We start from the raw sequence: 19,942 nt of genomic DNA on the forward strand, positions 1-19,942 counted from the left end.
CCAGGAAGGATACGGCACAGACAACATGCAGACAAGCCCAGTGTGAACAGAGGCATGGCCTGGTGTCTGGAGCATTCCTCTTAAACTGCTCCAAATATTGTTCTGTTATGTCGAAAGTGGGCTCTTCTTGGAGAGGGATGACAGCACATGGTGCCAGTTGCTCAATTTAGCTGCCTCCGTGTGCAGTTTATGGCCCAGAGGAGCATATCCCGACACTGGAAGCTCACATTGTACAAATCAGTCATTGTGCATACTATCACGGATGGCATTTGCCCGAAAAACAGTCTGGAATACGTTGTCAATTTCAAAATAAGATAATGTAACAAATAAAAAAAGTTAAGCTGAAGTTGGCAAAGAAAATGTTTTTTGTTAACCCACACTACTGGATTTGTGATGACTTTTCATACTCCTTAGGCTGGCTGTCTTCCATTCTGAATAATACTGAAACGGCAGGACCTTGTGACAGGCTCGGAAACGATTGCTTAAGGTGTTCAAATTAAAGCTGCGTGGTACCCTTCTAGTGCGCCCCTTTCTGCATGCACCCTTACCTCCTCTTCCACGGTAGCTGTGCACTAAACTCTTTAGCAGTGTAGATGGGGTAGCCCTGTCTATTTAGCGTGGACTGCTAGTGCTTCATAGCCTGTTTCCTCTGTCTCCTGTGTACGCCACTGCTAGTCTGCGACTGTCTGCTGTCTGTGCTGTGATTGCGCTGATGTTCTTGGAGAATCATTTGAGGATTGAGGTCCAAGTGTACCTGATTCATAGCGTGGGGAGAGGCGCGGCTGTATCTTGAAGCATTTGACACCGGATCGGCGAAGGGCTACTCCCATGGTAAACCTGCACCCTCTGTTCCAGTGACTAGTGTCGGCTGTTCACAAGGGGAGGGAGAAAACTGTGGCCCCTAACAGAAAAAGTTCAGGGGCCTCCAAATCCAGTCCTCTAGATGTCCCTCCAGACCCCCCCCTCACCCTCTCCCCCCCTCACCACCGGTACTCAGCAATGTGTCAATGTCAGAATCTGCGCATTCGGTGCTATGAAGACTTGTCATCCTGCATAAAGTTTGTCACGGCCCAGACATTGGATGAGGCCCTTTGAAACCCCACTTCTTACCAATCCAATGCCTTTTTATTTCTAGGCAGCCCTACAAAAGGCTTCTGGGATTCCTCCTTCAGAGGTTCCCTTTCTTGCACACGGGAGATCTTGCTTTTTTTTAAATTTGTTTTATTTTCAAAACCAAACAAAACACCACACATTACAACTGTTTCAATATGTAGAAGCATCATTAAACCATTACATTTCACAGTGTAATTCCCCACCCTCCCCCCTCCCCCCCATCAAACTAGAGCCGGCTCGCCCGTGTCATCTGCAGGAGCATTATCGGGTAGTACAGTACTTATATGCTCATCATCCGAGTCCTCCGAATCGTTATTACCCTGGTGAGGGTTTGTCATAGAGGCCACCAATTGCCGCCAGGCCAGCAGGGGCCCTACTTCCTCCCCCCTCCCCCACCCCCCCCAGGTGACCGCTTCAAACCAAACTACGGATTCTGTTTCCGCCCATGTTAGGAGGTCGCCCACCATAGCTCCGCCCTGGGTCTGTGGGCCGCTTTCCAGCCCATAGCAATCCTGCGCTTGGCCAGGACATAAGCCAGATCCTTCATCTTGCTTATGTGCTTCAAGTCCCGGGGCCTGGGAAAAACCCTGAGCGTGCATGACCAAGCAGAATCCACGTCCAACACCACTCCCCCTCCAGCCAGTTTCATTTTAATCTCATCCCAAAATCTGTGCACCTCCGGGCAAACCCAAAACATGTGTAGCAGCCCAGCATCCACCTCCCCACACCTGGGGCATTTCTGCGTGACCGAGCCTCCAAACCTTGCAATTTTCCCAGGAGTCAGATAGGCCCTATGGGTAACATACAGCTGAAGTTGCTGGAGTCTCGCGTTCCGGGACACTGTTTTATGGTACCTCTGGGCTCTCTCCCATTGCCCGTCTGTCATGGGTCCGCCCACCTCTTCTTCCCAATCCTGTCTCAATTGGAGCAGCTCTTTCCCAGCCTTCGCTCTCAGGACCTCGTATATCCTCGATATTTCGTGCTCGCCCTCCGAAACATCATACATAGTTTCCAGGGAGGCATCAGGATCCTCAGCTAGCACTGTCTCAGGCCATCTCTCTCTAACCCGTCTCATAAGCCTAGCGTAGGACGGGAGATCTTGTTCATCTCCGATTCATGAGACTTTAGTTGAGGAATGCATTGATGTCAGCTTGCGGTCAATGGCCTCTGGACACAGGTTGATATGTGCTCCATGTACATTTGACTGAAGCTGAAAGCGGTCTTCTTGACGCTGGAATCTTTAGTGCTAGCCTCATATGATCCAACCAGATAACGGGACTACATGTTTTACAGCAGGACATCTGGCACCACCCGTATACACAAACTCCCTCTCGCTACCCTCTAGACGTGACCGTGTTTCACATTCACGATTACTTTTTATTTGGCAGGAATGGTCAGTGCCTACACAGACTAAATGAATCGCCTTCATTGGCCACCGCATGATTGCACTTTGGCCAAATTGGTAGCTTCTAGGTGGCAACAGCACAGAATTTGGGCATCAGAGCTGCCCCTGTTTGACTAGCCAATTGCTTTGTGTTTCTCGGACGGGGAGTAGGCATGTGGGGTTAATGTGGGTTCATGCTTCAGCACTGTGTCCTGCTGGTGGTTAGTCCGGACGAGAGGGTGTGAAGCAGTTACCTGCGTGTGCACGGAGACAGACGTGCAGAGAGAAGCTGCCTGACCCAGGTCATCCATAGAGGGCTTTTTGGTAGGTTCGGGGCTAGCCATAGGCATTGCGTGGTAATGGCGATACAGGGGAGCCTGGCTGGGCGTTCGAGAGAGGTGCTGGTGAGCAGAGCAGCATTGGTAGGGAAAGCAAAAGAAGAACCACATGAACAAATGTGAGAAATGGTGAGCAGAGGGAGGTCTAATGAGCGTAAAACAGCTGCGGGGGCACTGAGTTCCAAAACAGACCACAGAGTAGGGAGCAGAAAGGAACATGGTGAAAGGAAAGCTCAGAGGTTTAAAGGAACAGAAGGGTTACAGGTCTGTATACAGAAATCTTTTATAAAGAATGAACATGTATCGAATATTTTATAACGATACATTTTATAGTGAATGCACTTTTGTGGGGGGCCGTGCCTCCACCAAACCCCTGTTTCCCACCCCTCAAAACCCATCCCGACCGTTTCCCAAAAATATTTAACTCTTTACCCCACCCTAAATGCATTCACTATAAAGATTTGCTATAAACACCGTATACTGAACAGAACAACTCACAGAGGGATGACTAACGGAATGGGAAACAGAACAGCGGAAAGGAGGCATACTACAAAACCACAGACCAAGAAGAGATGGGTGATGACTAATGAGGCATAAAAGGTACTAAACTGCAGGCTAAAGACCAAGCAGTGTAATTTAAAGGAAAAGAACACAGGGAGGAGAACAAAAAAAGTAAACTATGTAAAACTCAACAGCGCCCAAGAGAACTAATGCCCAATTCCGATCCCAAAGAATGGAACTGAAAAAAAATGTCTTCAAAGGTCTAAAAAGACTAGAATCATTCCAAAAAACTGAGCAGGTGCAGTGGGCTGAAGAAACAGCAAGGAACACAAAGCACAGAAAACTGCAGGGCAAAAGCAAGCGGCCTAAAGGACTAGACAACAGAGCAGAAGGAATTAACAACTTACAACCTAGAATACACAGTAGAGAAGCAGAGAGAACACTTAACAACTATAGCCAAGAGTGGAGGATCTTACAAACAGATAGCAGTTTGCAAAGCAGAACACTAAAAAGAAAGCAAAAACTGCACAACAGAGGGGTCCTAAAGAAAGGGAGTTTAGCACAGTGGACTTGGAGAATGGGGACAGAAATCAAAAGCAATTAATAAGAGCGCAAAAAGAGCAGAAACATTAAGGGAAAGAACTAGATCACTACAGTAATAAGGAAAGAGGTCAAATGGAACAACGGCCGAAAGACCAGATAAGCCAACAGTGACATGGTAACCAGAAAACAGATGGGAAGAGTCAAATAGTATGTATGACAGAGCAGATTAAATGAATGGCAGCAAAGCAGAGGGTTGAGAATAAAAGGAACAAAACAGCAGGAGGGAGGGTTAAGACCAAATGAATACAGTGAAAGCTAATCCCAGGGGGGGGAACCAGAAAAGGGTATGGTAAATAGAGAAAGAACACATGCTGAAGCAATATATATCAGTAATAAAATTAATTGCACAGAAAATAGGAGGGAAAGGAACAAAAACGAGCACATACTTGACTAGCGCGGGTTAACCGGGGAGTGCTTTTGATAGAATTGTTATGGGGCTTGGGCATATTGTGGTAAAGAAAGTGCAGTGGTGAAATGGGTTAGCATTCGAGAGGGATGGCGTAGATAATGGCACCATTTGTGGTAAACTGAAACTCCACAAATGCATGGAGAAAGAGGAAGCAGAAAAAGGTTTAAAGTGAAAGAAACCTGTAGGCAGAGTAAAGGGTACTACAGAACCAGTAAACTGAGCAGTGGGAATGGATATCGTAGCAGAGCAATGTAAACCTGTGTATTAAGTGCAGAGAAGGGTTGAGGAATCTAAGACCACAAGGAGCTGGGTAAAGTGTAAGAAAACCATGTAGTGACGAACTACAAGGGAACAGACAACTGGATGACAACCAACAATCTCAAGCTAAATCTGATCAAAACAGAACATTATTTATTTACAGGAGGAACAATGCTCTCTTGATCACAAAAGAACTTACAATAGATATAAAAATCAGATTCGATGGAAAGCAGTGAGCTTCTTATAATGGTTTTAGTTTGAGGGACATTCTGACCAGGTTGTGGAATGGAGTAACTGGAACGGTCACCAAGCACAAAACAGAAGTAGAGAGATTAAGTACAATGAACATTTGACATTTTTAAGTGCAGATCGGCCGTAGGGCCAGCCGTGTTTGGGATGTGACCATGATGGGAGAAGTGCTGAAGTGGAGGGCGAGGAAGTGACGGACAGAGGCAGGTTAAAGGCGAGGGAGAAATGTTAGCTGAGGTAGGTTAAGAGGGTAACTCTGTGGCTTTTGGTTTGGTTTTGAACAAATCTATGTGGACTGTTTCTCGGATTACTGGGGGAAGAGAATTCCATGCAAGTCGAGCAAGAAGAGAGAAGGAGAGGAAATGATCGACACAGGGAGAGCGAGGTGCCCCAAGGGTAGTCTAGGAGGCAGAGGGGAGATTATGAGAAGGTTTGTAGAGTTGGATGGAGGAGGATAGAGTTGCGAACCAGGAGCAGACATTTAAATCTGACCTGTTTTGCACCGTCAGTCATCCAGCCTGGTGACAGTATGAGGAAGTGCGGGAGTTCATAATGAGTCCTGGTAGCAAAGTTAATGATCTTGTTTGGAGGACAGAAAGCGTAGTTGGGGAAGCCAAAGAGGATGCTGGCACAGTGGTCCAGTTTAGAGAAGACGTAGCTGTTAAGAGATGCTTGGCTGTGTTTAGGGGAAGGAGAGGTTGAGGTGAGCTGCTGTTTCAGTTTTGGAGATAAAAGTACAGAACGTGTGAGAAGGGTCATAGATGAGGCTTAGGTTTCTAGGTGAGGAAGAGTAGATGTGTGGCAGGTGGGAACTGGCTAGGCAGACGAAGAGATGAGCAGCAAGAGCTTTTGGCATGAAAGAAGAGCATGTCTGTTTTGGTAGAGTTTTCCATCAGTGTGTGCAAAGCCATCCAATATTTAATGGCAGAGAGACAGTTGGAAATTTTGGTAGAGATATCAGAGGAGAGTTCAGGAAAAGATGATTTGGGTGTAGTCTGTGAAGAGTTGGTACGAGAACCCAAAGGAGGAGATAGTGCCCTAACAGAGGTGTAGAGTGCAAAGAAGTGCAGACCCAAGAAAGAGTCTTGTGGAGCACTGACAGTTAGAGGCGTGAGTTGAGAGGTGTTGTTTCTCCAGGAGACACAGAATTGGCAAGGTAGGATTCAATTCAGGCAAGGGCTCTAGAATCCCAAGAAGAAAGTGAGTATTAACAAGACTATAGTGATCAACAGCGTCAAAGGCAGCACGCAGGTCGAGAAGAACTAAGATAGAGGATAGGTTGGAGTGCTTAGCTGAGGCAATGAAGCTGGACACCTTCATGACAGCAGTTTCCGTGGAGTGACTGGAGCGGAAATCTACTTGTAGGTGGTCTTGAAAGTTGTGGATGTCAACGAAATTGGTAAGACTGTTGAACACAACTCTTTAGAGCACTTAAGAGTAGTGTGGAAGGAGAGACGCAGGATGAAAGTTAGCCGGTAGGTTTGGTCAGCATTTGACTTTTTTTAGGCCAGGGATGACTGTGGCTGTTTTGAAAACGGAGGGAAAGCAAACAGTCGAGGGACAGGCTGGAAAGTTCAGCCAGGTGAGAGGCCACTAAAGGGGCAAAAGGCATGACTAGCTGATGAGCAAGAGGGTCTGATAGGGCACAAAAGGGGTTCGCCTTCATCAGTAAAGATAGCACTTCACCAGTATTAGTGTAACTAAAGTGGGAGATGGAAGCAGAGGATGATGGTACAGTAGGCGGAGTGTAAAATGGAGGAGGGAGTGTGAGGAAGGTCAGGAGTCTAATTTTGGAAATGTTTGCAGTGAAGTATTCGACTAGGCCATTAGCTGCGAAAGGAGTTGATAGTCATAGATTTGGGAGGAGTGAGTTTAGGGTGCCCTGTAGCTGGTGAGGATGGTTGGTGTGAGAGTCGATGAGGGTTGGGTAGAATTCCCTTTTCGCTCCATCAAGAGTGGACTTGAGTTCAGGGCAGATAGGTAGAGTTGCAGGTCCTCATGCAAGTGGGTATGCCTCCAATTGCGCAGCAGCTGAAGCATGTCTGTACGGAGTGAGCGTATGAATGAGGTGACCAATGGCCAAGGATACTGAGACTTGGGGGTGAAAGTAGCGGTGGGAAGTGAGAGGAGAATGAGTCATATAGTAGGGATTGGAGAAGTCGGTGTTGGTGGAAGAGGCATTGGGTGCGAAGGAGGAGAGTGAGAACTGTAGGTCGGAGAGAAAGAAGGGAATGGCAGAAGTTTACATTTCCATCCAAAAGGGGTGTCAACTTGGCTGGGAGCAACATGGAACTCACACCAACACCACCAGAAGCCCTCTTTCCATCTGCCTGAGGTTGCCTGCAGAGGTCAGGAGACCCAAAACAAGCATCCAGGATTGATCTATGGCCTCCTTGTGACCCCTGACTCTAAAACTGCCATCCTTGGAAAGTCTTTCCCCCTCCAAAAAGGGGCTTCAATTGGGCTAAAAGAAACACAGAGCTCACGCCAACACCACCAGAATTCCTCTTCATCTGCCTGAGGCTGCAGGAAACCCAAATGAAGCATCCAGGACCGATCTATGGACTACCTCTGACCCTAAAACTGCCATCTTTGAAAGGTCTTTACCCCTCCAAAGGGGGCTTGAAGTGTGCCGGGAGAAACACAGAGCTCACTGCAACACCACCAGAAGCCCTCTATCTGGCTGAGGATGCAGGAGACCTAAAAGAAGCATCCAGGATCGATCTATGGACTGCCCCGTGAACTTAAAACCGTCATCTTTGGAAGGTCTTTACCCCTCCAAAAGGGGCTTCAACTGGGCTGGGAGCAACAGGGAGCTCAGCCCAATACCACCAGAAGCCCTCTTTCCATCTGCCTGAACCTGTCTGCAGAGGTCAGTAGACCCAAAAGAAGCATCCAGATCTATGTATGGACTACCGCAGTGACCTCTGACAAAGTTACTTCTGGGTTCCCTTGGGTATATGTGCACTGTCCTTTGGGTGTCCAGAGCAAAGGGAAGACCGAGCTAGGGCTTACTTTTCTATTTCATTCTGTGTTCCCTGGTAGCCACAGGTTGCCACAACAATGCTTTGCATACTCCTGCATCTGTGAGTACCCTTACCTTCCTAATCACTGTACTCTCTCTCCTCACTGCGGTACTCACCCATAATGCATTCACTCCTGCTCCAAATAATGATCTCAGCCCCAGAGGACAATGCAACAGACACACAACTGGACTGGCCACCTGGCATCGGAACCCCAATGGACTCTCACTGGAACCACAAGTCAACGCTATAGCAAGGAAATGTGTCTACCTCCTGAAACTACTTGGAGGCATCATCCCCTATCCCTCCTTCCCACACAAAACCCTCACCATCATCTCCCTATTATTATCAAGAATCGACTATGCAAACAGCCTCTACCTTGGAATGCCGGAATGGCTCACTAAATAAACCGCAAAACTGATCCAAAACACTGCAGCAAGGATATTCCTAAGGCTAAACATAAGAGATTACATCACACATGCCTTGAGAAGCCTACACTGGCTGCCAGTAAAAAACATGCATCAATTTCAAAGCCCTCTGCATAGCCCACAAATCACTGCACAGCCAAGGAACTGAATTCCTCCATGCCAAGGTCAACTGCCATCAACCAGGAAATAACCTTAGATCAAGTGACGACTGCCACATTGAAACGAAACAATAAAAAAAGGAAATTCAAAGGAACTGCATTTTCATGTCTCATTGCTAATCTATGAACAAAATCCCAAAGGAGAGAAGAATGGCAAAAGACCACATCACCGTCAGAAAGCAATTGAAAACCTGCCTATTCATTTTACAATGATTAAGATAAATAAGCACCATCAGCGACGCCAGCAGGGGCCCCAGACAGCTCAATGATCATGCAAATTCCGGAACCAACAACAATGCCAACTCAATGCACCAACTACTAACCCTCCAAGCTTCTTCTCTAGCAAACGCCACATAATCTAGCAGATCTGTCCAATCTCACAAAAACACACAACCACCACAAAACTACTGCGAACAAACATCCCAACCACTGGACGTTGCCCCTCCGGAAACAGCCTCAGTGTGCACAATCCAAACACACCTAGAAAAGCAGACTCACACAAGATGCAAGTTCCTCCGGGTTCTACAAGCACCAACAGAAAAGCCCAACCTCTATCCTTCTCCCTCTTCCCTAGCTCTAACCAAACCACTTCCTTACAGAACCACGTTAGCGCCTGGAGACCCGGCCAATGGTAACAGTGCGCAGTATAAGACAACGTAACCAAACAGAGAAGGCACTAAAGCAACTGAAAGCAGCCCTCATCAGATCTGCAAGATGGAGGACACTCAGAAGGTGGTCTACTGGAAATGAGTTGAAGAATGGGCCAGAAAACAGGAGCAATTTTAAAGCAAAGAAGACAGAAGATGCAGTGATGTATTTAAAAGAACAGAAAATGGCAAATAGATCAGGCAAAGGAAAGAGTAGGAGGAGCAGATCACTTGATCAACCAGTAGAACAGAGGCAGTACTAAAGGCACAGAACAGGGGAGAACTTAAAGAAATGAAAAACTAAATGGAAAAAGCAAGGAATTTAGGAACAGAAAACAGACCAAAGAGCACCAAAATAACAGGAATGTAGCAAGAGCATTGAGGACAAAGCGACAGAAATGGGGTCAGGGAAAGAAAATGTATAGAGCAGAGAGGAAAGTAAAGAAAAAGGTATGGAGAGCATATAGAGGGATTGATGGACAGATCAATTAAAAAACAGTGAGAGGACCTAGAGAAGTGTGAAATCAGTGGAGGGCATGTAAAGGATGAAAGGAAAAAAGAATAGCAAATTAATAAATGAAAACCAGTAGCAGGAAACTGCAGAGAGATGCCAAGTATCAAAAACCGCATTGCTGTGAGAACTGCAATGGAATTACTAAAATGCAGCAGGTGGAGCTGCAAGAGTGCTAAAGGAAATGAAAATAGAATTCGGGGTAGAATAAGGATTAAGAAACGGACTTCTACAGGGAGAAATACAGGAGCAAATTATTGGGTGAGCAGAGAAGGAACGAACTAAACAAAAAATACCAGGAAAAGCTCAAAAGAAACTGAAAAATCAGTAGTGATGGGGAACTAAATGAACAGATCGGAGCAGGAAGAGAAATAGAAAAGGGAATGCAAAACTGAGCAGAGCAAGCATAATGAAAGGACTAAAGGAATATCCCATGGAGGATTAAAGGATCTGAAAATTGAGTAGAGAGAGCACAGATGGAAGGCTTAAGGACTAGATGATACAAGGAGGGCAAAAGGTAGTCCCAAGGAAGGAAAATGCAGAAAAGGAGTACAGTGTGAGAACTTCAGGAATGGAGCGGAAAATAGGAAGAGCAGTGGACTGAGTGAACCAATAAGAGTGGGGAGAGCAGAATGAACATTGGATAACCTCAAATAACACAAACAAACTACAGAAAGTGTAATTCCTAATGAAGAGCTGATATGGGACTAACTAGACGTAAAATGTGTGGGATAAGATGGCGGATAAAGGGAAAGCAAAATCGATCAGTTAAAGCTGTGTGGGAGCAAAGGAAAAGAAAATGGGAGTGACAAAGCTAAACTAGAAGGGTTAGAAAGCAGCTGGAATAGAAGGCAAACCAAACACAGACAGCAAAGCATTTTTCTAAAACATTCTTAAGTATTTATCTCCATAATTGAATCTTGTATATATTTACATGCTTTTGAATATTTCCTGTTGGAGGGAATCCTCTGAACATTAAAAAAGCAATTTTAAATGTAGACGACAAGAAACTGCACTCACTTTAGTGTTCTAGCAGACGTGTTTTGGCCATGTGTTCCTTAGCCAAGGGGCACAACACTCAGTTAGCTCCAGTTGTATGTGATATAATTGCTGGAAATAACATCAAATCAATATTTGTTCTAATGGCACGAAACAGACTCCCCAACATATTTTAGGACTGGTGCAATTATATAAACAAACTCCAGTCCTAGAATATTCAGGGAAAGTTTTGGATAGTGCCTTCTGGAGGCCATCTTCATATTCTTTACTGCACATTCAGAATTGGGAGTCCTCTTTAATATCTGACTTCATTAGATGTTTTCTGAAGAATGTTAATTAAATCCCACAACCCCATAATACATTTATGTGAAGTACAAGATCAGAACTTGTTTTTTTGGGGGTCTAGCAAAGCTTCCCTCACTTAGAGCTCCCCAGATACAGGAGTGGGGAAAACTGCCTTTTGTTCCTCATCAGAAACTCAAACCTGACACATGTAATACCACACCTCAGCATAGCCGAAGGAGATAAAGTTTAGAAAAGCCAGTTTAAAAGCTGCTCCAGGTGCAAGCTGAACAAGGTTTATGTAAAGGACAAGTGTGATGATTATTTATACTGCCTCTGTCCAAATGATGCAGCCTCTGTCAATCCTCCTCTACTACAATACTGAGGGCCTACACAAAAGGTTAGTACCTGGTTGAATGAAGGCACAGTGGTATATGTAACAGCATCTGTTAGAAGTGTTGCCTCAGCTTCACCTGGCAGGTCATCAATGACTCTATCCAAAAGGGAAAGACCTCATGAGGATATGCCTAGGGATGAAAGGGTGAGGCCAATGACATAAGGTTCAGCTATGTCTTCACTGTACGAGAAATCTGCTTCTGCCTCCTCATCTATGCAAACAGCAGAAATAAATGCCAAGATAAATCATTAAAGATCTGTCCATGTTCTAAATCCTTCTAGCCGACTCCTTCAAGGAAATGGTCAGTGGCACCAGTGGCATCTAAATCTTCTCCAAGCCATTGAAAGAGAAACTGACAAAAGCACACACATTGCCATCGATGGTGTCCCTATCGATCAATGGCAACACATCTGAATACTTCAGCCACGGTTATTGATCACAATAAACCTTGCCAATTTGTTGACGAAACTCTTTGATCTAATCCCTTATTCAATTGATGGGATGATCCCAGAAGGAGTGTGTTGCACCATCCAAAATGGCTAAGTTGACCGTGAGCTTGTCAAAAACCATACAGTGGATTTCTCATTTGCCAAAACTGCCAAGGCAGAGCCTACTGACACAGCACCCGTATGTTCCACCCACATTTACAGAGTCCTTGGAGATCCCACGGGAAGTTATCTCAGAACAGATTACGATTTTACAGGACTTGAAGGTGAGTTGTCCACTGGTAAGGAGGATCTGGAGGAAAAAAGACCAGTTCCAAAACCAATGGAAATCACTGCGACTAGCACTGGAAACTGAAGTGCGTTATTTCTCAACGGGTATTTCGCACCTAGAAACTCTTGCGTACAGGCATGTTATAAATTACATATCATACTCTTCAAACCATGGTCACGGATTTGCAAACGAGGGTACTGGATATCCATCCAAGGCCAGTAACATGGCAGCCTCCACGAAAGGCCTCACCCAGGCAGCCCATCCCCTGGGCTCCAGCACCTCACCCCCAAACGATGGGGGGAGAAAACATTTCAAGACACTGATCTTGAGTCAGAAACTGACTTATAAGGGGGTGCTCATCCAGATATGGGTTCTATGCAGTCTTCCACAATGGATGAGTTTTATTACCTAATTCCTGTGGGTGGGGAACCCGAGGAACACCCTCTATAACACTCTCCTCTGGATCCAATTTGAGATTTCCACACCACAATGGCTAAAGCAGTCAAGGGGTTTGAATTTCTCCCCGTGGAACAAGGAAAGGAAGCAAGGGTGCCTGTACCAGAGGAGGGAAAGAGCCAGAAAAACAATAATCTCTATTCTCATCTAGGAAGATGGTCTGATGGCAGTATGAAACCCCTTTATGGCATTGGCAAGAAGTAAACTGATTAAAATAATACTGTGCACTCGACAATTCCTTAATGTTTGAGGGCACAGCCTAGTCCTGAGTCAGTGGTTTCTGCCGCCACCATCAAATCTGTAAATCCATACTTCATGTGCAGTTCCGCCGGATAAGGAGGGAAAGCAGATAGATGTCTTTGGGAAACTGATCATTACTTCTGCAGCAACAACTATCGAGGCAGCAAACTCTCTAGCTATCCTGGCCAGATATAACTGTTGGATTTGGGTAAATGCTGGGTCTCATACTGGAGATCCTTCTGGAACACCAGAAGCATACAGCCCTGGCATTTCTGAGATCGAGAGAAACTGCATTGGGCAAGGCAATATCCGTTGCAGTGGATATTGCAGAAATCGGCTTCTGGCAGATGGGGAACAGGACAAAGCTGTACTCCACCCTCAAGGATGGCTGAAAGCAGAGATATTTAGACCTGGTGTTTAAATAAAGATCTTGGACATGCCCTTCGGGGAGATCTGATTGGAAAGAAAGTGGACGATACATTGCTGACATTTAAGACGGACAGGTATTCTGTCTTATCATTGGGCACCCTTCAACATAAATGCAACTTCCATTTCCCTTCTTCACAGATGATGATATTCAAGATCTCGTAAGAATTCCAGATCCTTCTCCTGTTTGCAGTCCTACAGAGGTTATTGTTAGGTGACTGGAGAAACTTAAAAGGCAAGATATCAAGGCTACCGAGGCAGCAGAAAATGATGGGGTTGGTTCCTTGGTCCAAAGCACAATCAACCAAACGGTTTGACTTCCTTTAAATGAGCCCCCCCCCCCCTAGTGGCAGGGTTGTCACCCATCAGACCATCTAAGTGGAGGGAGTTTACATTGGACCAATGGATGCTATTGCTAGTGTCCGTTGGCCATACCCTAGAGTTTTTGCAAAACCCAGCAGTTATACCTTCCGGTGCATAGAAAGGAGGAGCACCTGGGGGCCTGTGAGAAGAGGCCAAGACACTTGTTCAAGGGGGAGTAGTGTGAGTTCCCCACACAGAAAGAAAATGATATGTGTTGCATTCCTACTTGACTTGTCACTGGAGACCCTTCCTGGATTTCTGATTCCTTCAAAAACTCCTGAGATCCCATTTGTTTTAGATGATCACTTTGCAGTATGTTATGGGGTAGCTTCAAGGCAATCATTTTCTGACCTCCATGGATCCGTAAAACACTTACTTCTGCATCCCGATTCATCCCAAACACCAAAGGTTTTTCCGTTTTGTAGACGCTGGCCAGCATTTTCAGTTCATGGAGCTTCCCCTTGGACTTAAGTCGGCCTCATGAATCTCCACCAGGTGCCGGTGGCTGCCCATATGAAAAGGGAAGGCTGATACGTCTACCCTTACTTAGATGATTGGCTAATCTGAGTGTCTACAAGCGAGCAGGCCTACTGTGCTGTGGGACGTTTAGAAGCATGCCTGAGGTTGTTTGGCTTCTCCATCAACTCCAAGAAATCAATGGGGTTTCCGTCCAGAAGAATGTTGTTCGAAGGAATGGATTCAAGCTCTCCTGTAAAAGATCTGGCTATTGAAGTCAAAGCAAGTGACGGCGGTTCACTCACAAATAACTCTTCTAGGCATAATGTCATTGTGCATCTCCCCGACAGAACTGCAGGCTGCTACAAGAGCTCCTCAGTTCCAAATTGTGAAAAATGTCAGGGAACTGGTATGACAGTCTCCCCCATGGAAGCATTTCGCAAGAGTCTCTGATGGTAGCAAGGGGATCTGTCTGACAAGAGCTGCTCTATTTGTAGACCCTCATTTTAAGGTGACAATAGACACTTTGATGGAGGGCTGGGAACAGCACCTCAAGGGACCCCAAGTCAAGGGGCTATGGTCACTGGAAGAGAAGCAGTGGCGCATGAAAAACTGCTCTTATCTCTAGTACGTTTGAGTGCTGGAGTAGTTTACTGTAACTCGGAGGAAGAAACAGAGGGATGTTCACAAACAATACCACAATCATGTTGCATATTTGAAAACCAGGAGGAACCAAGTCCAAAGTTCTGTACTCGGAAGTGCAGAATGTATGGAGATGGGCCGTCATTCATGGCATCTTTTAATACCATTCCACTACTGATAGCCCGAAACACAATATCCGACTCATTGAGCAGGGACAAAGTGACTTGCCATGAGGGTGAATTTAAACCGGACCATGAGGACTTCTTATTGAGATACTGGGGAAAACCATAAAGGGACCTGTTCACTACCCAAAACAACTCCCAAGTGCAAGGAGTTTACCAGCAGATTTCACCATCCAGGCAGCCTGGAAGAGGTGTTCGTGGATGTTTCCGGTCCAATGGAAAGACTGATTTCTCTGTGCGTTTACCCTTACTGACACTAATTCCAAGGGTCTTATGCACCATAAGACAGCCAAGCCAACTGATCCTCATCGCCCCATCTTGAGCACGTCCGTACTAGTTTTTCGACCTGCTCAGTCTTTTCTCATCACAACTGATTATTCTCAGGCTAATGCATGACCTACTGTCTAGAGATTAAGGGACGCTTTTGCACTATGAACGCATGGCTGCAGAGTTCCGCCATTTTGGAGATATAGAGATGCCATGGGACTGTAAGGGGACACTAGTGGGAGCAAGAGTGCCATACACAATTGGAAGTTATGTTATAAAGTGCAAAATATTCTACATTTGGTGTTCCCACAAAAACAGCCATCTATGTGATTTCCAACCATGTTCCCATCTTCCTTATTTACTACATTTGGCTAAGGAAGGCCTGGCCTTTTCTTTCATTAAACCCCACTTTGCAGCCATTTCACATTACACTTGTTAGTACAAAACCCTTTAATTGTGGTCTCAAAGAATAGTAAACGAGTTCATGAGGGATTTGTTCAGGACCTGTCTCCCAATCAAAAATGTTGTCTGGCATGGGAATGGAATACTTTGCCAAGTTGATGGGCCTTTAGAACCCATGCATGAATTGCATGTTAAATGTGTCTTTTGGATAACTGCTTTTCTGGTCACAATCACCTTGGCCAAGATTGCTCGGAAGATCTAAGCCCTTTCAGTTCAGGTACCATGTCTTAAGTTTCAGTAAGACAAAAAAAACTCTCTGGACAAATTGAAGATACTTGCCTAAGGTTCCTTCCTCATTTCATTTGAAACAGCCCATGGTGTTACCAACTTTCTTCAGCAACCAATTGACACCAGCAGAAAGGCCACTCCACTCACTGGTTATGAAAAGAGTAATAAGAGGTTGTGGCATGGGGAGAGGGAATATCAAAGGCAGGTATTGCTACATTGCTATCAGCCTATATCTGATTTTGCCACAAGAAAGCCGTCCAGACACAGAGATCATTCTACAAGAGCCATGCCATCCATTACTGCCCTCTTCACGGGGTACCGCTTGAGGAGCATTGCATGGCAGCAACGTGGAAGGTGACCCACACCTTGGCATGGTTTTACTGCATAGATACAAATGCAGCAGAGGAATAAAGGATCTGACAGGCAGTCCTTTGTAACCTGTTCACCCGAGCCACGACCCAATTTATTTCTTCCCCATCCATGACTGCTGGATAAGAAAAAAGTTACTTGCTTGTAAGTACAGTTCTCCAGTTTTGTTCTATTTCAAAGTCACATCTGAACATCCTGTCTACCCCTCATGAGGTTCCATATTAGACTCTTACTTTGCCTTACAACAATTTGCACATGGCATATGGGGCGGAGCCAAGGGAGCCGGTGCCTATTGGCTGGGGGGCAATGGCCCAAAATTAGCCTGAAGGAACACTAAAGTGAGTGCATTACCTTGCTGTGTACATTTGAAACTGTTTTTTAAAATGTACCAAGGATCCCCAGTCTGGCGATGGGGAGTATTCAACAGCTTTTGAATATTTAAAGGATATACATGATGGGGGTTTATTGGTACAGGTATGTACATTTTTGCTTTGGTGACCACTACAGACCAGAGAGGGGACTAAAGGAACAGCACACACCAGGGACAACGGAGCGAAAAGGCTAATGAAAGAGATAATGAGAAAGGGCTCAAAGACAAGAACATGGATCAGTGATAATAGAGACAGAAAAATAGGAAACTAAAGGGGCAACAGACAGCGGAGAGAGGACTGCAGGATTAAAAATGGGGGGGGGAAGCAGAGCTCAGGGTATTTAAAAACGGAGGAATGAAGGAATAGGTAAGAATAATGAGTGCAGATGGAGGTGACTAAACAATCTGGGCACATTAGGGAGTAGAATAAAGGAACAAATAACAGAACAGAGGAATACAGTAACAATTTAGAGCAGGGACAAGACTAAAGGGACTGAGTGAAATCCTATGGATGAATGAATAGAAATGGGAAGAGCCAGAAAACGTGCAGCAGCTCAACTAAAACAAATAAAATGGAGAGCAGAGTGGGAGGATTAAATGAACCAAAAAGAAGAGAAAGAAAGCAGAAACCTTGGACAGCAGTAATGGAACATCAACTAGGGAGATGAGAGAGGACTTGGGTGACACTGAAGGCAAGGAAGACAGAGACCAAATAGAAAGGAACAAGCGGTAGAGCAGAGAGATAACTAAAGGGGCCAAAACAGCATGGAGAGCGCATCTGACTAACACAACATAAAACAGATTTGATGGCAGCAGAGAAAGGGGACTGAAGGGACGGAAAACAGATTGATAGGTTCCAAAAGACTAAAGGCATCGAAAATATGGGACATAGAATGAATTAAAGAGAGATAAAGCCACAGCGGGCGTACACAGAACTAAAACAACTTAAAAAACAGGTAGAGTGGAGAGATGACTAATGGCCCAGAAAATATTGAGGGTGGCAGAGAGAGGGCAGAACAGGGAGTTAAGAGGTTGGGCATAAAAGGATCCGAAAGACTGTAGCAGGGAGATTACTTAAGGGACAGACCAACATAGTGAGAGGAAAGGCAAGGAAAGGCTGAGAACATAAAACATCAGGCAGAGCATAGCTGACTAAAAGAACATGGTACATCCTTGGGAAGAAGATGGAGGACTAAAAGAACAGTAAATAGTGGAGCAAAGGCTAAGAAACCAGAAACCTGAGGGAGAGTAGAGTAGGGAAAGAGGTACGTAAAATAGCACCGCCTGATGCAGCAGTAAATAAGGGAACATAAATCGGCAGAAGAGGGACTAAAGAAAAAAACAGAAGATGGGAAGTTTATAGGAAACACAGGGGAGAAAGAAAACGGACCTAGAGAGTCCTACAGAGCGAAAGGTGAGGAGTGCTGCCTGATCAAAACAGAAAAGAGGGAGCTGAAAGAGCAGAGATAGGACATAGGAGAGATACACCAGAGCAGAGAAAGGACATTTTCAGATCTGAACTCTGCAAGAAAAGTTGGCTTCAGACAAGGGAGAGTAGCAAACTTGAGAGTGCAGAAAGAGGGCAAGGTGGTCAGGGGAGAGAGGGCAAACAAGGGAGTAGAGTGAGGGGTTTCGAAAAGGGAGAGCAGAAGATATGGAGAATAGTGAAGGGACAGCAGCAATACATAAGGGAATGGAAAGAGCAACAAAGGTAAGGAAAGCAAAAAGTGTAACTAGACGGACAGACAAGGGGAGAACAGCGGCAATGCACTAAAAGGTTGTCCAATTTATTGCCCATTAGTCACCACAAAAATTGTGCTATGAAAAGCCCAATGCTGCAAATAAAAATGACGGATGTTGCTTAAGGAATCCCAAACTGAAGCTTTGGAGGCATCCCAGCTATGAATGCTCCCACTCAGCCTGGCATGGAGTCTCTATTGCCAACAGTGGCTGCATCCCTTGCTTATTTCGATCCATGCTGCACTTTGCCACTTCAGAACCTTCTCCCTCTCAGAGATGACTGCTTGGAAGAGGGACGTCCTTCTGGTCAGCATTGTAAGAGCCCTACCAGATAATGCAGGCACTGCTTAAAATGAAGCGGAAAGCAGTTGGTCTAGAGTGAGGGACCATTGAGAGTACTTACCATTGGCCGCTCGCGGTGTGTGTTCACAGCCTCAATGTTCAAGAAAATGGACTCCACTTTACAACCTATGGGCAGAGGAAAGAGAATATGCTTACTGTGGGTTCTCCTAGCATGCAGTGCTTTAAACAAGTCGATCTCAGTACAAGCTTCTTTGATTTCGTTTTTTTTTAGTAACAGAATTAAATGAGACTCTTCTATGAGCACTCAGTTTGCAAATGGACTTCCCACAGACCCCACAGCTCACATGATGAGGAGCCCCTCTTCCTAAAGTTACCATACTTCTACTGGGTTAATCCGGGACACCGACACCCTGAATCTGTCAAAGAGCGAGTTGGCACAGCAAGCAGGGCCTTTCAAGGGGGATTAGAAGGGAGGTGTCCCCCACAACTATCACTTTAGTAAATGGGCAGAAATGGTGTTTTTTAAAGCATTTGTTCCTCGACGAAATCTTACCTCTACCACAACTGCGATGCTCTCTGCAGCATGAGAGGTGCTGCTTGGTTTTGTCCATTTACCTGTCCATTTTCTCTCCGTCCCGCTGTTCTCTCTTTCCACTCTGCTGTTTTGCCCATGCTCATCCTTGCCTCTTGCAATCCCCCCTTCTTCTCCTCTCTCTATTGTATGTTGTCATTCCTCCTTGGTGTATTGGATCTCCTTCCCTTCGAATGCCTCATACCCCCTCAATCCCACCCTACGTGCGAAACCATTCAAAACACCCTCATTCTCTTTTATTCTAATCCTGCCCTGCCTCATCTTCCCCCTGCCATCTGCATCCCCCCCTATAACTCATCCTGCTGGATATCTCTGCGGTCTTTGACAAGATTAGCCATGGGATCTAATCGAGATTAAAGGACATTGGAGTAAAAGATATTGCTCTACGCTAGAACACCTCATCTGCGCTGCGGTACCTGAAACAACACAAAAGTCCCCTTTCAGGTCATATCCTTGTAAGCTTACATGCGAAGAACCCCAAGGGTCGAGTCTCCCTCCTCTTCATCATCTACATCACCCCGCTACTGGAACGTAAGCAAATGGTCTACAAGCGACTCTACAATAAACTACCTCAAGCTCAACCCAGCCAAAACAGAACTTATGATTTGCAGCAGAACTCCAACGAACCCTATCCCGCTCCCGGATCTGAATGAAACTGGGACCTGCCCACTGCCAATGAAAACTGTAAAACAACCTCGCAATCATGATGGAAAGTGCCCTTATTCTGGAACCACACCTTAAACCGACCGCAAGTAGCTGTTACTAACAGCTCCACACAATCTAACACATCATGCCATACCTGACCAACACACAGATCCCTAGCAGTTAT

General features: G+C 45.5%; 1 protein-coding gene across 4 annotated transcripts in view; it reads right to left on the minus strand.

Moving 5' to 3' along the window:
• The window catches only part of PFKFB1 (6-phosphofructo-2-kinase/fructose-2,6-biphosphatase 1), a 302,863-nt gene that overhangs the window by 1,432 nt on the left and 281,489 nt on the right, over nt 1–19,942 (minus strand). For 2 of the 4 annotated variants that reach the window (XM_069645331.1, XM_069645330.1), the window contains exons 13-14: nt 18,622–18,686; nt 2,752–2,898 (exon numbers count right to left, since the gene is read on the minus strand). In XM_069645331.1, the coding sequence (XP_069501432.1) occupies nt 2,752–2,898; nt 18,622–18,686 (212 nt within the window). The remainder of the gene's footprint in view (nt 1–2,751; nt 2,899–18,621; nt 18,687–19,942) is intronic. The other 2 variants (XM_069645334.1, XM_069645332.1) reach the window with 1 other exon arrangement.

The sequence above is a fragment of the Ambystoma mexicanum genome, chromosome 2p (genome assembly GCF_040938575.1).
Source record: "Ambystoma mexicanum isolate Mex_15411 chromosome 2p, UKY_AmexF1_1, whole genome shotgun sequence".
NCBI lineage: Eukaryota > Metazoa > Chordata > Amphibia > Caudata > Ambystomatidae > Ambystoma > Ambystoma mexicanum.